General features: G+C 41.5%; 1 protein-coding gene across 1 annotated transcript in view; it reads right to left on the reverse strand.

Annotated features, from left to right (window-relative positions):
* Positions 1-18,750, reverse strand: part of dlg2 (discs, large homolog 2) — a 173,044-nt gene extending 154,294 nt beyond the window's left edge. Inside the window, exon 1 of the mRNA XM_083778062.1 lies at positions 18,630-18,750. Within this exon, the coding sequence (XP_083634188.1) occupies positions 18,630-18,659 (30 nt within the window). The 5' untranslated portion in view covers positions 18,660-18,750. The remainder of the gene's footprint in view (positions 1-18,629) is intronic.
* Between the last annotated feature and the right edge of the window lie 617 nt (positions 18,751-19,367).

The raw sequence follows: 19,367 nt of genomic DNA on the forward strand, positions 1-19,367 counted from the left end.
AGGTGTACCTCCTCCAGATATTGTTAACAGCGGCCAAAAAGTCTATCACAATAAATTGGCTAGGAAAATACCCTCCAACCCACGAACAATGGCTGAAGGTAAAATAAATTAGAGACATGGAAGAAATTATATTATTTGGTGAGGCTACAAAATGAGCAAGCACGCATCGAGATTTAACATTACAAAGATGTATTTCTACAAAAGATCATGAATGTTTAATTAATGTGATATGTACAATATGTGGGTAGATTGTGACAGTATTTATAAAAAATATGTATGGTACGTTCTGTAACTCGCATATACTGTACTATTTATCATACTCTTTTATTGATGGACCCCCCCCTCCCCTCTTTCCCTTTCTTTCTTTCTTTTATTTTTTATGTTTGAGTTGTGCAACCACTCCAAGGAACAGCAATGTCCGTGTTAACCTGTGTGTGGCTATGTGTGTGGCTATGAGTACCAGTAGGGGCAGAAGTGGCGCTGTTGTGCCAGAAACAGAGAGATAGTGTTGCACTGTTGCCTAGTGCTAATTACAGAGAGAGAGAGAGAGAGAGAGAGAGGCAGGGGGAGAGTGGGGAGGGGAGTTGCAGTTCTCTTTCATGTCCGTTGACTGAACTGCTCGATCAGATGTTGTCTTTCATCTTTACATTTCCTCGTTGTATTATTATTATTTTTGATTATTATTATTTTTCAAATGTGTTACTTTCAATGTTGCTGCTGTCTCCTTGGGGAGACGATTTTGTACTGAGAACTGAAATATGCTATATGATGCTTGTATATAAAATGTATTGTCTACAATAAAAAATAAAAATAAAATACAATAAGTTTAGAATACATATGTAAAGGCAGTCACTTATTCTTTTACCACTTGCATACTTCGTAGTATGAAACTGGAAAAGCTTAGTGGCTAGCAAGACCTGTGTTACACCTTTTCTCCCAGTTTAGTAATACCAATTCCCTGATTCCCCATATAGAGTATAAGTATTGTAGTCCCTTGTCACTGCTTACTACCTCCTACAACCAGTCCTAGAGTGAGTACAGACAATCACACATCTATCTCCTCCAATACGAGTGCCATCAAGGCCGCTTCTTTTCACCTGACAGTGAGTTTCACAATGTAACGCATGCGGAGGTAGATGCCATTCTTCTCAGTTTCACCCCCACATGTGCCTTGATCAACTGTTGGATTCACTAGTGTAGCGACAGAGCCCGCCCTTCCCAAATTGATTCACTACCATGAACATGATCAATCACGCGATGGTGGGTAGAACCTGTGCCTCCTAGATGCCCCAGTAGGGTTACGTTTAGACAAGTTGGGAATTGGCTGTGGATGGGGTTGGCTCGACTGAGGCGTAACAATCAGTTGCTTAAACCTGCGTCTGGGAGTTTGACATATCATTCAACATTTGTGTGATATGCACACTGTCTTGGGAGCACAGAGTGGTGTTATGTGGGAAGATGCGCCAGCCAGGCAAGCTGAATATAGTGGGAGATATCAAAGATGCTCTATAGAATATATTTTTGGCGCCAGCCTCCCTGTTACCGTGGTAACTGTCCATCGATTCAGTGCTTAGCAGCATTACAGAACGGAGAAGGATCACCACCATCCGTTTTTCCTTCTTTATTCTTCCCCTCAGAGCTTGAGGTGGAGATGAAGTGAGGGAGGAACAGAGAGACAGAGGTGGGTGGTGAGCTACGGAGGACGAGGACAGAACGACAGAGACAGAGAGACAGAGGTGGGTGGTGAGCTACGGAGGACGAGGGCAGATTGGGCAGAACGAGCACCGTTGTGAGAAAGGAGGAGGTTGACATTTGTGGGTTAAATCAGATTAGATTACCGGTAAGCTTGATTATAGTCTTAAAAAAGAATAGGTTGTTTATCACCGACTATTCAATATCATCTCCATAGGACTGTCCCATAGAAAACATCAGTAAGTGTGAACCAGCGTTCTTTCAGATTACACCCCTCGCGTGAGTTCTGCCTCCACTTTTAGGTCGCTTCACTTGCTGTTCACAGATAACAGTGTATACTTGTATGTATGTGCTGTCACCTCACCAGTCACCATCATATTGCTTAGGTTTGCAGACGATCACTCATCACAAAAGTGCAGATTTGCACGATTGCGCAATAAACACAGCTTGTCTATATATAATTAGCACTCTACTACAGTTGTTCACAATTTTTCTGGGGCTAAGACAACCCATCTGGTAGGTCCAGGTGTTCTGGTAATCAGAAGACTCGCCACCGGTCCACCCAGTATACGTGTCGAAGTGTCCCTGAGCAACCCTAAGGTTTTGGTACCCAGTAGTGATGTTTCTTTTTCATAACCCTCCCGTTCCGCCATGGGAGCCAACCCACCCCACGAAAACATAAAGTAGCCTACCGACCGGCTTTTCAACACCCAGCAAGTCCAGTCGATTCAATTGCTTTCGAGGGAGAGAGGAGAGGGGAGACTGGGCCATTTCCCCAACAATTTAGTTCATAATGTTCTGATTGTTGTTGCCTACTCACCCTTACGGAATCCAAATTCATGTTCAATCTGTTTCAAGGTCATATTGTAGTAGGCTACAGTCTACAGTATAGCCTGCTAATAGGCTGCTTATTAATGACATGATCAACGGATCGTGCCCAGGGCTTGTCGTTCCGTGGTAAATCTTTTACTCTTTTGAGTTTAACTATGCTAAAAACAATGAAATAACCAATAAATATAAGGCTACATTGGGGAAACGGGAGAACAGCCCCATACAGGTTCGGTTTTAGGATAGACAATTCCCCTGTCCTTTATAATTGTCCTACAATACATGAGAAAACATTAAACAATGTCAGATACTGTAAATACGGGGACAACAACATTGCATGGGACATTGAAATAAAGTTGACTGCAGCGTGGTCCAGGATATCATATCACCAGGATATCATTAGAGGCAGCTGTGAGGCATACTTGATCAAATAAGCGACACATTGACGGGCAGAAGTACCGGAATGCTTTTGTGAGAGAGAGAGAGTGTGTGTGTGTGTGTGTGTGTGTGTGTGGGGGGGGGTGAAATAGGCAAATGGTGCATATAGCACTTTTATACAAAGCGCTTTTCATACAGTAGATTTCATAGATTACACACACATTCATACACCGATGGCGGAGGAAACCATGCAAGGCACCAACCAACCTGCACATCGGGAGCAATAGGGTTTCAGCGTCTAAAGACACTTCGACACTATCTCTGGGGGAGCCCGGGATCGAACTGGGGGCCTTGCGGTTCCCATCCGGCTGCTCTACCGGCCACTCTACCCCTGAGACACTCCCCTTCCATATCTCCTCCCTCTCGCTCACTCCCTCCCTCCCCCTCTCCCTGTCATCCTCCCCATACCTTTCTCCGTCTCTTTCATCAATAATCTCCATACATAATTATGTGACAGAAACTGTCGCTTAATGTCACACAATGGGCATACAACTGTTCCCTGACAATATTGATTTGTGCTGACCGCAGGGATCTTCATATATGGGCATTGGGCATAAATCTGGCCTTACACTCCGAGTGATTTCTGCTGGTCATAATGTACGTGCCCAACACAATTTGAACTGAAGAATGTAGACCTGATATAAATAACAGCCCTACAGATGCAGAGGAGAGAGACGCTCAAGAAAGCAATCTGTGTAGATTTGATTTAAATATTTTTTCATAGCTTACTGTATGCCAGGTCAGCTGTCATTGTCTTGCTGTAAGTATGTCACATCATCTGATATGTGTGGCAAAGATAATAAAGGAAAACCAGCACTTATCCATCACCTGAGTTAGTAGAGTGTGAGCGAATCAGTGTACAGTACAGTTGTGTACTTGGAGAAGCTACTTGGGGAAGCGGAATAAGCACTATTTATCACATGAACAAATCTGGTTGTTGGGCAAATGAGGACCTCATCGTATAACTTTATGGAGGCAACTCACTAGTGTTTTCTTTGAAGGGATACTAGGGTCACAGTCAACCTAACTGTTGAGTGTGCACCATCAGTGCATTGGCGGTTTCAAATTCATTGATCTTGCCTCGAGGCACGCCAGTGTGCCGTGGGACACAGTTTGAGAATGAATGATCTAGTTACAGTAGACAAGAGAGAAAGGACCACAGCATATTAAATAATGAAACAATTACAGAGATAGATTTAACAATTACAGAGATAGACTCTCATCATCATGGATCATCACATTCCATGCTCAGCCAATCAAATCATCACATTCCGTGGTCACACAGACACAAAGCTGGGCATAGCAGCCCCTCAAAAATCAAGGTTTTGAGCATGTAAACAAGCATACAATGATGAGACAAAAGCTCACAACTGTTTTAACAAAGACATATCCTATAGGGAATTGAAAAGACAACAAAAAGTTCTTACTTTTTAAAATGTAATGTCCATGTTTCATCCAATAAGGTTTTGTGTACATGATGGTAATGCATAATTTCCTGCATACTGTATGTGAGGGCTACAGTAAGTGCCATGCATAATTATTACCAACTGTGCTTTCTATACAAAAGCCCCCATTACTGTCAGGTTGAGACAGAGCATGGTGTGCAGTGTGCACCATTGTGTGAATATGTCTATCTCCAAGTTCTCTAGGAGAGGCTGAATGGACAAAGTGAGAAATCATATGGTTGCTGAAATTCGGCCGGCAGACTGTAGAGAAAATGTGGAAATGGGATTTAACAATTGGTTTCATTGACATTCATTGTCAGTCAACATTAAAGACGTAGGGAAATGAAAAATGCTTTTTTCACACTTTTAGCATTTGCACCCTGTCTTTAATACCTGGCAGTGAATAATTGCAACCACAGTTATTTGGAAATCAAATTTTGTTTTCAATTAATTGTTCAGCCCTTCGTGATCGGAAGAGAATGTAAAAAGGTTTCATTTACAGACAAGGCAACAAGTACGGGGTTGAGCAGTCACTCTTTAACAATAACAATTTCATCATCACTTTAGCAGAAAACACGGCCTTTAACTAGAAAGCCATGAACCGTGGTGATGTTAAGTGCTTGTTTCTCTCTGCATGCACATCCCTCTGTTCCCCTCTATTTTAATCTCACCAAGACACCACTCTGACCTTTACTCTGTGAATCACATCAGCATTTTAATGTTCTCTTTCATTGTTTATTCCTTGACATCCATGGAACATGGATATGGTTATGGTGGTTGCCTCCAGTCCATTCTGCACAGCAGAGCGTGCACGTCACAGAGGGGATGGTATAGCTTTGTTACTTGAATAGGTTGGTGAAATATAAAGATTGATACCATGCATAGAATAAGTTGTTGCATGTAAAGCATATTAACTCAAGCACAATGTCATTCATTCCTACAACACAATGCCTCACTACAAATCAATCATGTAACGTGTTGAAAGATTGATCAACTCTTCAAAGTTTGTTCATAGAAGCTGTGTTTGTTATTATGACAGACCCACAAACAACTCTCAGTCCATCATGACAATGTGGATGGAAAACCCCCAAGGTCTTTTGGGGATGCATGGAGCCTACTTCTCCATACAGTGAAACTGGTGGATCAAGCATGAATCAGCCTTTAAAGTCTTCACTCTCAACATGATAGTAATCTAAGCTACAGGGGACATTGTAATACGGAGCTGTGGGAGGAAATAAAGCTAACATTTGCTTTGCCTATAAGTTTAGATGTTTTTGGCATAATTCACTTTTATGATGAGAATTATTTTTGGTCCATTGCTGTAATTCCCATCTTTGTGTAATGCACAAAGATGCTGACATAATAAATCTAATCATTATTACCATAATAACTACAAATAAACACAAATCAAAACTCTGTGGTAAATAAATTAATAAATGTTAAAATAAACTAATAATGTAATCATCCTCATTGTATGCTACAATCACAATTGTTATTGTCTTAGAATCCCATGTATCTTAACCACTCAAAACTTGTCAATCCTTGGGCCCATCCCTTTTCCCCTCTACACCAAGGGCTCCAATCTTGCGCCACCCGTTTCCCCTTATCCCTAAACTTATGCTATTTTTTACTATTTTAAAACATTTAAAAATAGTTCAACTAGCCTACATGGACACGTTGTTAGCTTGTAGATCGGCTATCTGTACTTTTTTTTAAATGTTTTAAAATATTAAAAAATGGCAAATAGGTTTAGGGATAAGGGGTAAGGGGTGATTACATTTTCGTCAACGCTAAACCCCTTATCCCTAAACTTTTTTGCCTTTTTTACTATTTTGCAATTTCTTTTTGAATAGTTCAACTAGCCAATCTAAATTGACACGTTGTGAGCTTGTAGACTGGCCATTTTAACTATTCAAAAATGTTTAGCAAAATAGTAAAAAAAAGGCAAAGAAGTTTAGGGATAAGGGGTTTAGCGGTGATGAAAATGGAGCCCCTAGGGTCAAATCTCTTTGACAAAAATAGCTGACCTACAAGCTCACAGTGTCGTATTGTGACATGTTGTAGTAGCTTACTGTAGCTGATATATTTGTTGATGACATTGTTATGCTATGTTGATGAATTAAATACATACTTTGTGTTATCCTTTTAACGTCAATGTCTGACTGTACCACGTGCTGTTTACATTATTGACTTTCAATTCAATTAATCAATCAATCAATCAAAAAAGCTTACAGATGCCCAACATTGGGAGACTAGGCTTCAAGTGGTTAAATGGTATGAGACACATACTGTATAGATTAATAGAAATGCATGTTTAGAGATGCAGTGTTGAGAAAATTGTAAGGTTCAACTTGATCTAGGATGTCTTATTTTGATTGACAAACACTTTAGTCTAGTAATTGATGCATCTTGATTGCACAAATTGTCCTATGGTTAAGAAGTGTCAGCTCAATATATATCAAGGTGGGCTGTTATTGCAATTAGTGGCCTTGCTTGGCACTGCTTGGATGGATGCCGAGCAATCTGACAAGTACCAAACACAGACAAAAGTTGTAAATGTACAGTTTTATCTACGTAAACCCTATAGATACTTTGTTGACAGTGGTCCCCCAGGGTGCTATACTTGGCCCCCACCTTTTTGAAAATAGCTGATATTGTTTATTGTTTCTCTCTTTATAAGCTCTCACTCCTCGCAATGCATTGTGAGCTTGTACATATGCTATTTCACTAAATGTTCGCCAGAGATTCTGATGGATTAATGAAGGCAGATACCGATTCCGATATTTTGGGGCAGAAAGGCTAACCAATCTAAACAGCAAACCCTGTCAACAGTCTGTCTTGAGAGACTACGTCTCACATGTTTCCAGTTTCTTATCTCAAAATGCACAAAAACATTTAACAAAATATTGGTATTTAAATGTTAATTGACGTACTAACAACCATGCAGGCACTGACCAACTTCTCATATAGGCCCATGATAAATCACAAAAATGTAAAAGTTGGACCATTATAACCTTCTGCACAAGTAAAAAGAGTGTCAACACTATGAGAGAACAAATAAGGCAACGGCAGGACAGTTGCTGTCCTGGTCAATGCCTTGACCAGAGGTCAGGTAAAGACCAACTGGGCCAAGTACATTACACAGTCACATCACTTCAAAGCACATGGGTTATGAATGGAACTCAGCACATTTGGACAAATACTAAAATGCGGTATTTTTGAACTGTAAATTGAGAAACAGCAGGTAAATGCGAGGAGCTTACAGGGTGTGAATATAATGTGTTATTCACACTCCTGGGGCTTACTGGCAGTGCATTTCTGAAGGGGAAATGTGCCTGGCAAACAAGACAGCAAGCTAATGTGCCACAAACAGCTTATGTTTAGTACACCTATGTAAGCCGGTTAAACAGCAAAGCAACCCAGGCACTCCAAAATTGAAGGAAAAAATGTATAAATTAACGAGTAAGGAAATGAATTAAAAGGTTTTATTAATCGAGCAAAGATGTAGCCCAAGGGGTGCACCCAAGGGGTGCCCAAAAAGTAGATTGCGATCTACCAGTAGATCACAAAGGCTGTGCAGGTAGATCACATGACATGCCCCAAAATAATATTTAATTTAAATATATATATATAATAAAAGAAGAAAAGATTAAGGTGACTTGATTGATTGACATCAAAAAGGGCTCAAACCCACAATGCAATATTTAGTTTTCAAGAGTGTTCCTGTGCACAAACATCAGTAGCGGTACAAATTAAATACAAAAAGCCCCTACACGTACAGTACCTATTCCATTTCCCCCCTCTATTTCCCATTCCAAGTACATTTGTCTTATATGTAACGCCATTGCCGCTATTCCAAAGCCCCCTCAGGTACATATTTAAACTATTTTCAGCATAATGGGGTTTTTTCCCCCAGTGGGTAGATCTTATTGACCTGGTCATTTTGAAAGTAGCTCTCAAGTAAAAAAAGTGTGGGCACCCTGGGTTAAATCGTTAAAAACCCAACGTGGTTCGACCACTGTAAGTCTTCATCTGGGCTTTAATTAATCATGTAAGCCAGTTCTAATCTTAGACCTTCAAGGCACTAAAGAATATTCATTAAAGCAACAGTCAGTATGGATGCTGTGAGAACCTTTAACCTTGAGGATAACAGAGAACCCTCTCTGCTGTCTCCACTGGTTGTCCTGATTCCCTGCCTCTTAACTGGAGGATAAAAGCTAATGACATGAATTCCACTCACCAGGTTAATGGCTCAAATGTATACGTCACCCTTTCAAACAAATGTCACTCGACATTGTCGACAACTGAAAGTGTTGAATCACACATTTTTTCAGTTGAAAATATGGCACTCCTGTCAAGCAAAACATAAACAAGTATTAGCCTTGAAGGGGTGACGGATGAAACTGAACAGATACAGTGGTTCTCAAGGAATCAGCGAGCTTAGTCATGGCTGCTTCACAAATCTGAAGCTGAGGCAGCCATCGCTGAAATTCCCAAGGCAAATTCAGGGGGACAACGCGATTCATATTCATGACATTATTCATTAAACATGGAATATGTGTACTGCACTTTGCAACTTAAATAAATGAGAATCAAAGTGCTGAGGGCCGAGCAAGTAGTAGGTACAGTATATACCTGGTTTCTGGGAGTCCTTTCCAGTTGTCCTAATCCCTGTGCTATTGGTATTATACTTTACTTCCATCTCTATTTCTTGTTCTATCCTGTGTTACATAGTAATGCTATGACAACTGATTTGTCCCCATAGGAGCTCTGTCTGTCTGTCTGTCTGTCTGTCTGTGCGTGCATATGTTGTGTGTGGCATGACAGAAAAGCTTCCTGTGCATTACCTCCCTCACATGCACGTCTGAATATAGACCGGACAGATAATCTAAAAACAGAAATGGTGGCAGCAAATCAACCCATTCGTGTAAGAGTGCTTTTTCATCTCTCTTTTCCCCTCTGTCTGTCCCTCCCTCCCTCACATGCTACTGCTCACTCAGTACTCATCCTAAGCATTACATAACATTGAATTGTAAAAAAATCATATCATTATGCCACGATACACTCAATTGGGGGAGTGGATTGTGGGTCAAGATAAATGCGATGTGCAATATTTGATGCCAGCCAGATGAGTAACAGGCAGCAGGGGCACTTTTGAAGAGCTCAATATTTCTGCACTGTAATAGTTCCATTCAACACCGTGAAGGCTATTCTACTGTACAGCTGTACACTCATATAATATATGTCATTTTTGCCCACCAAAAACACAACAAGAGAAATCTGAATGTGGCTAGATCGCTCCTTCTTCTGGTCTGTGGAATGTAGAGCACTGTTTAGCTATACAGTAATGTTCTGGTTTCACTGTTGCTACACTTAAAATTCACACTCATGTGAAGTGAGCAGTGCCTTTTATCATAATGATAACGTATGATGATGAGAACGTCATCACAGATCAGAGTCCCCCAGCTATGGGGGACTAGGTTGGTGGAGGGTGTGTAGAGCCCAGGATCACATTAGATGATTGACACAGGGGTGAACAATGGGTTACAAAATCGTGGGATAAAAAATATATTAAAAAAAAAACAAGATCAGCCAATCAAATCATCACAAATATCTAAAAATCAATAAAAATATTATTGAAAAAGAATCATCACATTCCGTGCTACAAACACATTCCGTGCTTAAACGGAAATACACAATGCTGTGCATAGGAACAGCTGCACTGCTCAAAAAGATAAAATAACAAGTGTACTGTGAACCCATAGTCATATTGATATCTATGTAGGCATTTGTCATAAAATAAATCACACTCGGTTGAGCATGGAATGTATGATGATGATTGATGATAAGATTGCCCCTCACTTCACACGAGTGTGATCAAAGTAAAAGGAAAACAAACATGGATGATTTACTTTTCGGGCAAGTGGGCATGACCTTTGGACATGACCTGTACTTTCCCTACGGGTAAGTGCCTCTGAGACCTTATATACAATGTCATAGTTTCTAGAAACAGTCTACCTTCAAGTCCATGTCCAGAGCTTTGTTCACAATGATGGAATACTTTATATTATAGAAAATAGCAGATCTACAAGCTCATGTGTCACGTCATGACATGTTAGCTTGCATATCCGCTATTTTCAAAGTGCCACGCCGACACACAACTAAGTATAAATTAAGCATTAGAGACGGATATACTTAGAGCAGAAACGCTGTGGCATGTGTGTGGATGGCTGCGACTAAGCACATAATCTGTGCCAAGTAGCTCCCCTGGTCGCACTGCATAAGTCACAAGTGAGGTAAGAAATAAAAGCATTACTAGTTGAATGGAAAGTAAAGCCATTTAGACAGCTTCCAAAGTATTTCTGTGCGCATGAGTATACTTATGTATACGAGTACAATGTGTAAATAATAATATATGTTTGTACAGTGTATGTACTGTATACATATTTGCCTTTCTGTCCATTTAGTTTGCCTTTTACAATTGTTACTGCAAGGTACCAATGATTAATTGGGAGCAGGTGTGTTTGGATGGGGCTATAACTGTAACGTAAATGAGTGAGTGACACGCACGCACGCACGCGCACACGCACACACACACACACACACACACACACACACACACACACACACACACACACACACACACACACACACACACACACACACACACACACACACACACACACACACACACACACACACACACACACACACACACCATCTTCTGAAAACTTCACAAACCCATTTCCACTTTTGATGTGGCAGGACCTTGAGTCACTGCATGAGTCACTGCATGAAACATTTATTTATAAAGCACATCAACAGCAATCCTACAAGGTCACACAAATCTATGACTCGCCTTTGGAGACATTTTAGCACAAAGCTAACAGTCACAAAGTTTGTGCCACCACATCTGCATATGATACCCAGCAGTTTGTTCATTAATCTGGCCTATGGTTGTCTTCTCTCACGATATTTAAAAAAATATTCAAAAGCAGAACGTTGCTGTCGGGCAGAAACCTTGAATATGTCCATCAGACATAGAACACACTGGAGCAGATAGGACATTAATTATTAAAGTATAAAATAATGTGTTCTTGTACGTTCAACGCTGTTGTGTCCCGCTCCTGTGACGCACCACAGCGGCCTTCACTTGTCTGAGGAGGCATGGCAGAAATAGTTTTGGTAAATTAATACTCGTTCACACTACAGCATAAATAGCCGATCTACAAGCTCATAATTATGTGTTGCGATGAGATGCCCTGTGAGCTTGTTAGGTATGCTATTTTTGCTACTTTTTAATATATTTTGAAAAAGGCAATAGAGGAAAATGTTTGATCATTTCTAAGAACTTTAATCACAAACAATAAAGGCCTATATTGTCTCTGTCGGGTCATTATGTCCAAAACCTTTCCTTTTCATGATTTAAATTCAAAAGTAGCAATAGTATCAGATCTACAAGCTCAAAAGCGTATGTTTGTGTGACACTGTAGTTGTAGTATGTTCAAGTAGGGCAGGGGTCGGCATCCTTTTTGACTTGAAAGTGCCATGTTTTCATTTTCTTGATAGTCAATGTAATATCAACATTAAGTTTAATTATGATGACATCAAAATCACATATTTCCAACTGATTTTTATTGTCCACAAGTTATACATAACCTATATTACCGGTATTTTCTATTTATTTAAAAATAAGTTATTTCACGTTAGGATATAATGATCATTAGACTCGTCCAGACTCCCTCCCCAGTCACAGTTATCAGTTTGAATGAATGTAGAATGATGTGCAGGGTGTAATATGTATATAGATGTGAGTGGACTAAGGTTGCCTACCCCTGAAGTAATTGCAAAGTAGGACATTCATTTAGAAAGAAACTGTTGGTGGATAGAGGAGGTTTCTGCCCGACACCCACAGGGTTTATAAATATTCAACGAATGAAGAGTATTAATTGGATCCATTGGAACACAGATATATCTTTTTCATTTCCTGCAAAGTAACAGTTTTGGACATACAAGGTTTCTATCAGAGAGCGACATGGGAACCTACTATGATAGGATTCCTCATTGTGTGTGGGCTACACTTGAACATTACATAAAGCATGTCAGCCCCCTTAATGATGTCATACATAAAGCATGTCAGCCCCCTTAATGATGTCATACAGTCGAGTCTACGATCCCTCAGCACAGCGTGCATAATGTATTCACAGTGGTGTAAAGTAACTAAGTACATTTACTCTAGCACTGTACTTAAGTACAATTTTGAGTTATTTACTGGAATATTTCAATTTTTTTGTACTTTTACTCTTTTTCATTCCACTACAATGTGTTGTTACTAGTTACTTTGTAGTTGTAAATTAATAAAACATGCATTAATAACCACTTCAGCTCTGTATACATTTCGGCCATTTGAAAATAGCCGATCTACAAGCTCACAATGTGTCGCTGTGTTTTAGGTACTTTAAGTATATTTTTACAACAATACTTTTACTCAAGTACATTTTTAATTCAGAACTGGTACTTGTAACAGAGTATATTTCCACATTGCCAGTATTGCTACTTTTACTTTAGTACTTTAGTCCTTGAGTACTTCCACCACTGTCAATTTGCCGCGTGTCACTCACTGTTTCACCTCTCTCCCGTTTCCTGTTTTTTTTAAACGCTATTTTAAATACATTTTATTTTAATTATAAAATTATTACAAATATTTTTTCCATAGTACATGATATATTTTGGCTATATATGTTGGCTGATCTGAGTGCGCGGGAGGGTTTGTAGGGCTCGATCAGACGTGCTATGCCTTTGGTTGCTTTGAATGCCAGCATCAGAGTTTTGTATTCTGTGCGGGCAGCGACTGGGAGCCAATGGAGGGAGCGGAGAAGCGGGGAGACATGTGAGAATTTTGGCTGGTTGAAGACAAAGCGAGCTGTAGCATTTTGGATCAATTGGAGAGGCTTTTGTATTTACGAAGCCTAAGCTTTCTCAATGTTCAATGACAAAAGCACAAAATCGTTCATCACAATCATTGGTCTCAATGAATGAATGGCATTTATAGCACTTTTCCAAGTGCTCAAATCGCTTTACAATGGTTTATTCATTCATACATTGGGAGGTGAAGCGGCAAACAGTCAACGCCAGCGTCACTAACCCTAACCCACATTCACACACCAATGGTGGCAAGCTCACACCGACCGACTCATTGGAGGCAATGTAGGGTTCAGTGTCTTGCCCAAGGACACTTCGACATGTGGACAGGAGGAGCCGGGATTCGAAACGCCGACCCAGGGATCATTGGACGACCTGCACTATACCTCCTGAGCCACAGCCGCCCTCAATCTGACAATTTGACTTTTGAGATGTGACACCGTTTTAGAGGGAAAGTTAATGTATGATGTACAGAAGTATCCCCTTTTGATAGATGGACAAAACAACAAAGTGCGTCCCGGCCCATGCCAGGGTGATTTTGAGTTACATTTTCACGTTGTATTCCAAACTGTGTGCCAATCATACTCACACAACACTGCACTTGAGAAGTGTAGTGGGTCCTTCAAATTATATATTATTATTTTGGTATACAGTACACCACCAGTATATATACAGTGTGGTATTGGTACCACACACGTAAACTCGTGTACAGTACATGTACAGTGCACAGTACAGTGACAAGATGCAGGGCTGTGTGCACATGTGTAACCAACATGCATATACTGTACATTAATGCACACATATCAAGCCTGCAACGTATCCTGTAAAATCCTCATGGTTAATTTACCCATTTGTAACTCAAGGATTGTACAAACTGTGTAACTCAAAGACACAAAGTGCACAAAATGTAACCAAATGGACCCGGTGTTAAAGCTGCGGTTCCCAAACTTGTTTTAATGAATGTAACATTATTATAACCAATCTGTATGGTAGAGTAAGTTAATACATATAAAACATTACAAAACAGTCACTATAATGCACTGGCTGAGCAATCTCACCTTGTGATTCAACATCCCCTTCCATGCATCCACATCCAGCAACTCTAACAAGGCAAAGTCCAATCCAGTTCAACCACAGTTTATGGTTTACCCCTGACCTCACCCAGCAAACTTCTTCACAACACAGAGGCACATGATGTGAACCACTTTAAGGGGAGGCAGCACATGCTGGGTTTCTCAGTAATGGCTCCCCACACTGAACACAAAACAAGCGTGAATATTTCACCATGGCTTTCAGCGAATCAACATCGTAATTGTCCATGTGACTCCCCGCACCGGCCACGTGTGAGTTTATGTGTGTGCTCCGATAGATCAGGAAAACACACACACACACACACACACACACACACACACACACACACACACACACACACACACACACACACACACACACACACACACACACACACACACACACACACACACACACACACACACACACACAGAGAGAGAGAGAGAGAGAAAGAGAGACCATTTGTCCTCAACAAAGATGTCTGGGCCACTGCTAACGTGCCTATTGGACAAGGACGGTAGGGACTTAGCGAAGGGCTAATTGCCTTTCAAAAAATGTAATGACTAGAGTGGTGCCCGTTGGAGCCTCTACAGTGGTGCCCATTGGGAACTGGCCTACTTCGAACGATGCAAGTTGGAAATGCATGCCACACCCAGATATTATGTCTGTGTCCCTTTTATGCCCATATATGGAGTTCTTTGTCAAGCATGCCCAAATATAGAGTCTATGCAGACGTCAGAATGATGTCAGAACAGGCCAGCTCCATGGAGTGAATATGGAGTCTATGCAGACGTCAGAATGATGTCAGAAGTCGGTGGGACAAACCCGTATTTAGGCATGCCCAAATATGGAGTCTGGCCCGGGCAGAGGCCTTTTGTGGTGGTCCTGGACAACCGTGGGTCTGACCGACTCGACACCGGGCACTGCACTCCCTGTGGGGGTGTGGAACGCGTGTGCCGAATTTGAAGTACAGTAAGGTGGGGCGAACGGTTCTCGAGTTACGTGGATTACAGATGTACAGAGATGTTCAGAGGCAGGGGTTCCCATTCCCAAACGTATCCATGCCAAGGACCCCCAATTAGCCATAGCCTCTGGTTGCGTGCGTGTGTGTGTGTGTGTGTGTGTGTGTGTGTGCGCTCTAAGTTCTCCATTGTAAGCTGCCAGTGGTGAACAAAACACTCAACCCCAGTACTTGAGCCAAAGTATAAGTATTCTGAGAACCTCCAAAGCGCGCACGCGCACACACACACACACACACACACACACACACACACACACCTTTGTGCACACAAATAGCTGATCTCTCTCTCTCTCTCTCTCGTATTGTAAATGTTGTTGCTAGAACAGTCTTGCGTGTCAAACCAACATTTGGCTGCTAGTACAACGGTATGAGTGAGTGTCAGGTGGAAACCTCCACGCGTCCAAAACTGTTACTTTTCAGGATTCAAGTAAAAAAATATATAAAAAGTAGCAAATATGTCGATTCGTGCAGCGTTTCAAGCTTACAGATCTTCAACTTTTGAAAAAACACAAAAAGTTGAATTATGGAGATAACAAGTTTCTACCAGACAGCAATGATATAAACCTGCTTCAATCTTGAATCCATGAAGCTTACTGTGATGAATCCATGAAGCTTACTGTGATGAATCCATGAAGCTTACTGTGATGAATCCATGAAGCTTACTGTGATGAATCCATGAAGCTTACTGTGTGATGAATCCATGAAGCTTACTGTGTGATGAATCCATGAAGCTTACTGTGATGAATCCATGAAGCTTACTGTGATGAATCCATGAAGCTTACTGTGATGAATCCATGAAGCTTACTGTGTGATGAATCCATGAAGCTTACTGTGTGATGAATCCATGAAGCTTACTGTGATGAATCCATGAAGCTTATTGTGTGATGAATCCATGAAGCTTACTGTGATGAATCCATGAAGCTTACTGTGTGATGAATCCATGAAGCTTACTGTGATGAATCCATTAAGCTTACTGTGTGATGAATCCATGAAGCTTACTGTGTGATGAATCCATGAAGCTTACTGTGATGAATCCATGAAGCTTACTGTGATGAATCCATGAAGCTTACTGTGATGAATCCATGAAGCTTACTGTGTGATGAATCCATGAAGCTTACTGTGATGAATCCATGAAGCTTACTGTGATGAATCCATGAAGCTTACTGTGATGAATCCATGAAGCTTACTGTGATGAATCCATGAAGCTTACTGTGATGAATCCATGAAGCTTACTGTGATGAATCCATGAAGCTTACTGTGATGAATCCATGAAGCTTACTGTGATGAATCCATGAAGCTTACTGTGTGATGAATCCATGAAGCTTACTGTGATGAATCCATGAAGCTTACTGTGATGAATCCATGAAGCTTACTGTGATGAATCCATGAAGCTTACTGTGGGATGAATCCATGAAGCTTACTGTGATGAATCCATGAAGCTTACTGTGATGAATCCATGAAGCTTACTGTGTGATGAATCCATGAAGCTTACTGTGTGATGAATCCATGAAGCTTACTGTGATGAATCCATGAAGCTTACTGTGATGAATCCATGAAGCTTACTGTGTGATGAATCCATGAAGCTTACTGTGATGAATCCATGAAGCTTACTGTGATGAATCCATGAAGCTTACTGTGATGAATCCATGAAGCTTACTGTGATGAATCCATGAAGCTTACTGTGTGATGAATCCATGAAGCTTACTGTGATGAATCCATGAAGCTTACTGTGATGAATCCATGAAGCTTACTGTGATGAATCCATGAAGCTTACTGTGATGAATCCATGAAGCTTACTGTGATGAATCCATGAAGCTTACTGTGATGAATCCATGAAGCTTACTGTGATGAATCCATGAAGCTTACTGTGATGAATCCATGAAGCTTACTGTGATGAATCCATGAAGCTTACTGTGTGATGAATCCATGAAGCTTACTGTGATGAATCCATGAAGCTTACTGTGATGAATCCATGAAGCTTACTGTGATGAATCCATGAAGCTTACTGTGTGATGAATCCATGAAGCTTACTGTGGGATGAATCCATGAAGCTTACTGTGTGATGCTGCCTTTAAAACCAGGAATATCATAATTACCATTATCCAAAATCTCAGATGATATTGCTGTTGTCAGGCAGAAACATCTTATCTCTGTTTGTGTTCTTTTCATAAATTGTCCTACTTCAGACCACACAAAAGCATCAAAAGCAGTAGCTTTGGTCCATAGCGTTAGGAGGACAAAGATGGTTTTGTGGAGTTGAAAGCCTACTGACCCCTACACCACACGTATAAAATGCACTTTTAGGCCAGAAAAGAATATATTTCACCGGAAGAAAAATGTTTTAGTTACTCCACTGCGCCCTCTACAGATATTGTCAATAGAAAAATCTTATTGACCAGATATTTTCTTCTGGTGAGCCAGAAGGCAAAGTTCTCAGTCTACCGAGCAATCTCCGTTTCTACTCTCACCTATGGTCATGAACGGGTGGCTGGCATCTCTCTTAGAGATAGGGGGAGAAGTCGCTGCTCCTTCTCCTGGAAAAGAGCCAGCTTAGGTGGTTCGGGCATCTGGCTAGGATGCCTCTCGAGCGTCTCCCTAGGGAGGTCCTCGAGGCACATCCCACTGGGAGGAGACTCCCGGGCAGACCAAGGATGAGATGGAGGGATTACATCGACTCACTGGTATTGGAACGTCTCGTGATCCCCCAGGAGGAAGTTACTAATGTTGCGCTGAAGAGGGAAATCTGGAGCTCTCTGGTGGAGCTGTTTCTGCAGATTACCGCAGATCCACAAGCTTGTGGATCTGCTACTTTTGCCATTTGAATCCTGAAAAGTATCTGTTTTGGACATATTGAGGGTGCCACCCGACAGAGACGATATCCAAAATACCAGATGATACCTACAGTAGTGCAGTATCATATCACAATGTCAATATCATGTCGCTATACTGTATATACGCTATGTGTGCCCTATACACATACGCTGCAATGACCCAAAGTGACCCAAGGGTCAATACGGGTCCATTTGTGTCAATTTTCACACAGTTAAATTGCACTGAGCATTTTGCACAAACATCCAGAAATAACCACTGCACAGAGCAAGCTTCTTTCCTCCTGACTTGCTGGCATGCTTCATTCTCAAACAATCTCTCTCTCTCTCTCTCTCTCTCTCTCTCTAATCCAGTCAATCACTCATTCAAACTGAGCATCTTACCTTAGTAGTGACAATGCAAAGGCAATCCATACTGATGGTGGGAAAAAAAGAGCTCTCAACCTATGTTCAAACTCATGGCCACTGCCGCTGAAAACACTCACACACTCTCATACTCTCACTCACACTCACACACACACACACACACACACACACACACACACACACACACACACACACACACACACACACACACACACACACACACACACACACACACACACACACACACTAAACGAATAGAATAGCAGTGTGAAAAAAGAAAAATAATTAACAGAGAAAAAAGAGAGTTTGCTGTAGAGGAGGATCAGAAGAAGGAGAAGTAGAAGGGGACCGAAGCTGCTCCATGTGCACAGACATACACACACGCGGCACACACACCACAGACGCACACTTGCGCTCGTTGGCGAGGAAGAGTACGGCGGACAGACACTACTACATGTGGGCCCCCTGCGAGAAACGGGATGCCTCCTCCACAGCGCTGAAGGCAATCAGGATTCCTAGCGCCATCTCAGAGGCTGCCAAGCGTCATCAACCGACACGCGTGTGCAGCGCGCACGGCAAGCGCGCACGGCAAGCGAGCGAGCCGCTGGCTTGGCCCCCTACTCCGACCCAAGAGCATTCCTGAGCTTCTCTCCCTCTCTGACGTTCATCCACCTCTCTCTCTCTCTCTCCTGCTTTAGACAGGCTCCTCTCCTCTTCTGCTCTCCCCTCTTCTGCTGAGCGACTGAGCAGCGGTGT

This window comes from Protomyctophum parallelum (genome assembly GCF_964188405.1).
Source record: "Protomyctophum parallelum genome assembly, chromosome: 1".
Taxonomy (NCBI): domain Eukaryota; kingdom Metazoa; phylum Chordata; class Actinopteri; order Myctophiformes; family Myctophidae; genus Protomyctophum; species Protomyctophum parallelum.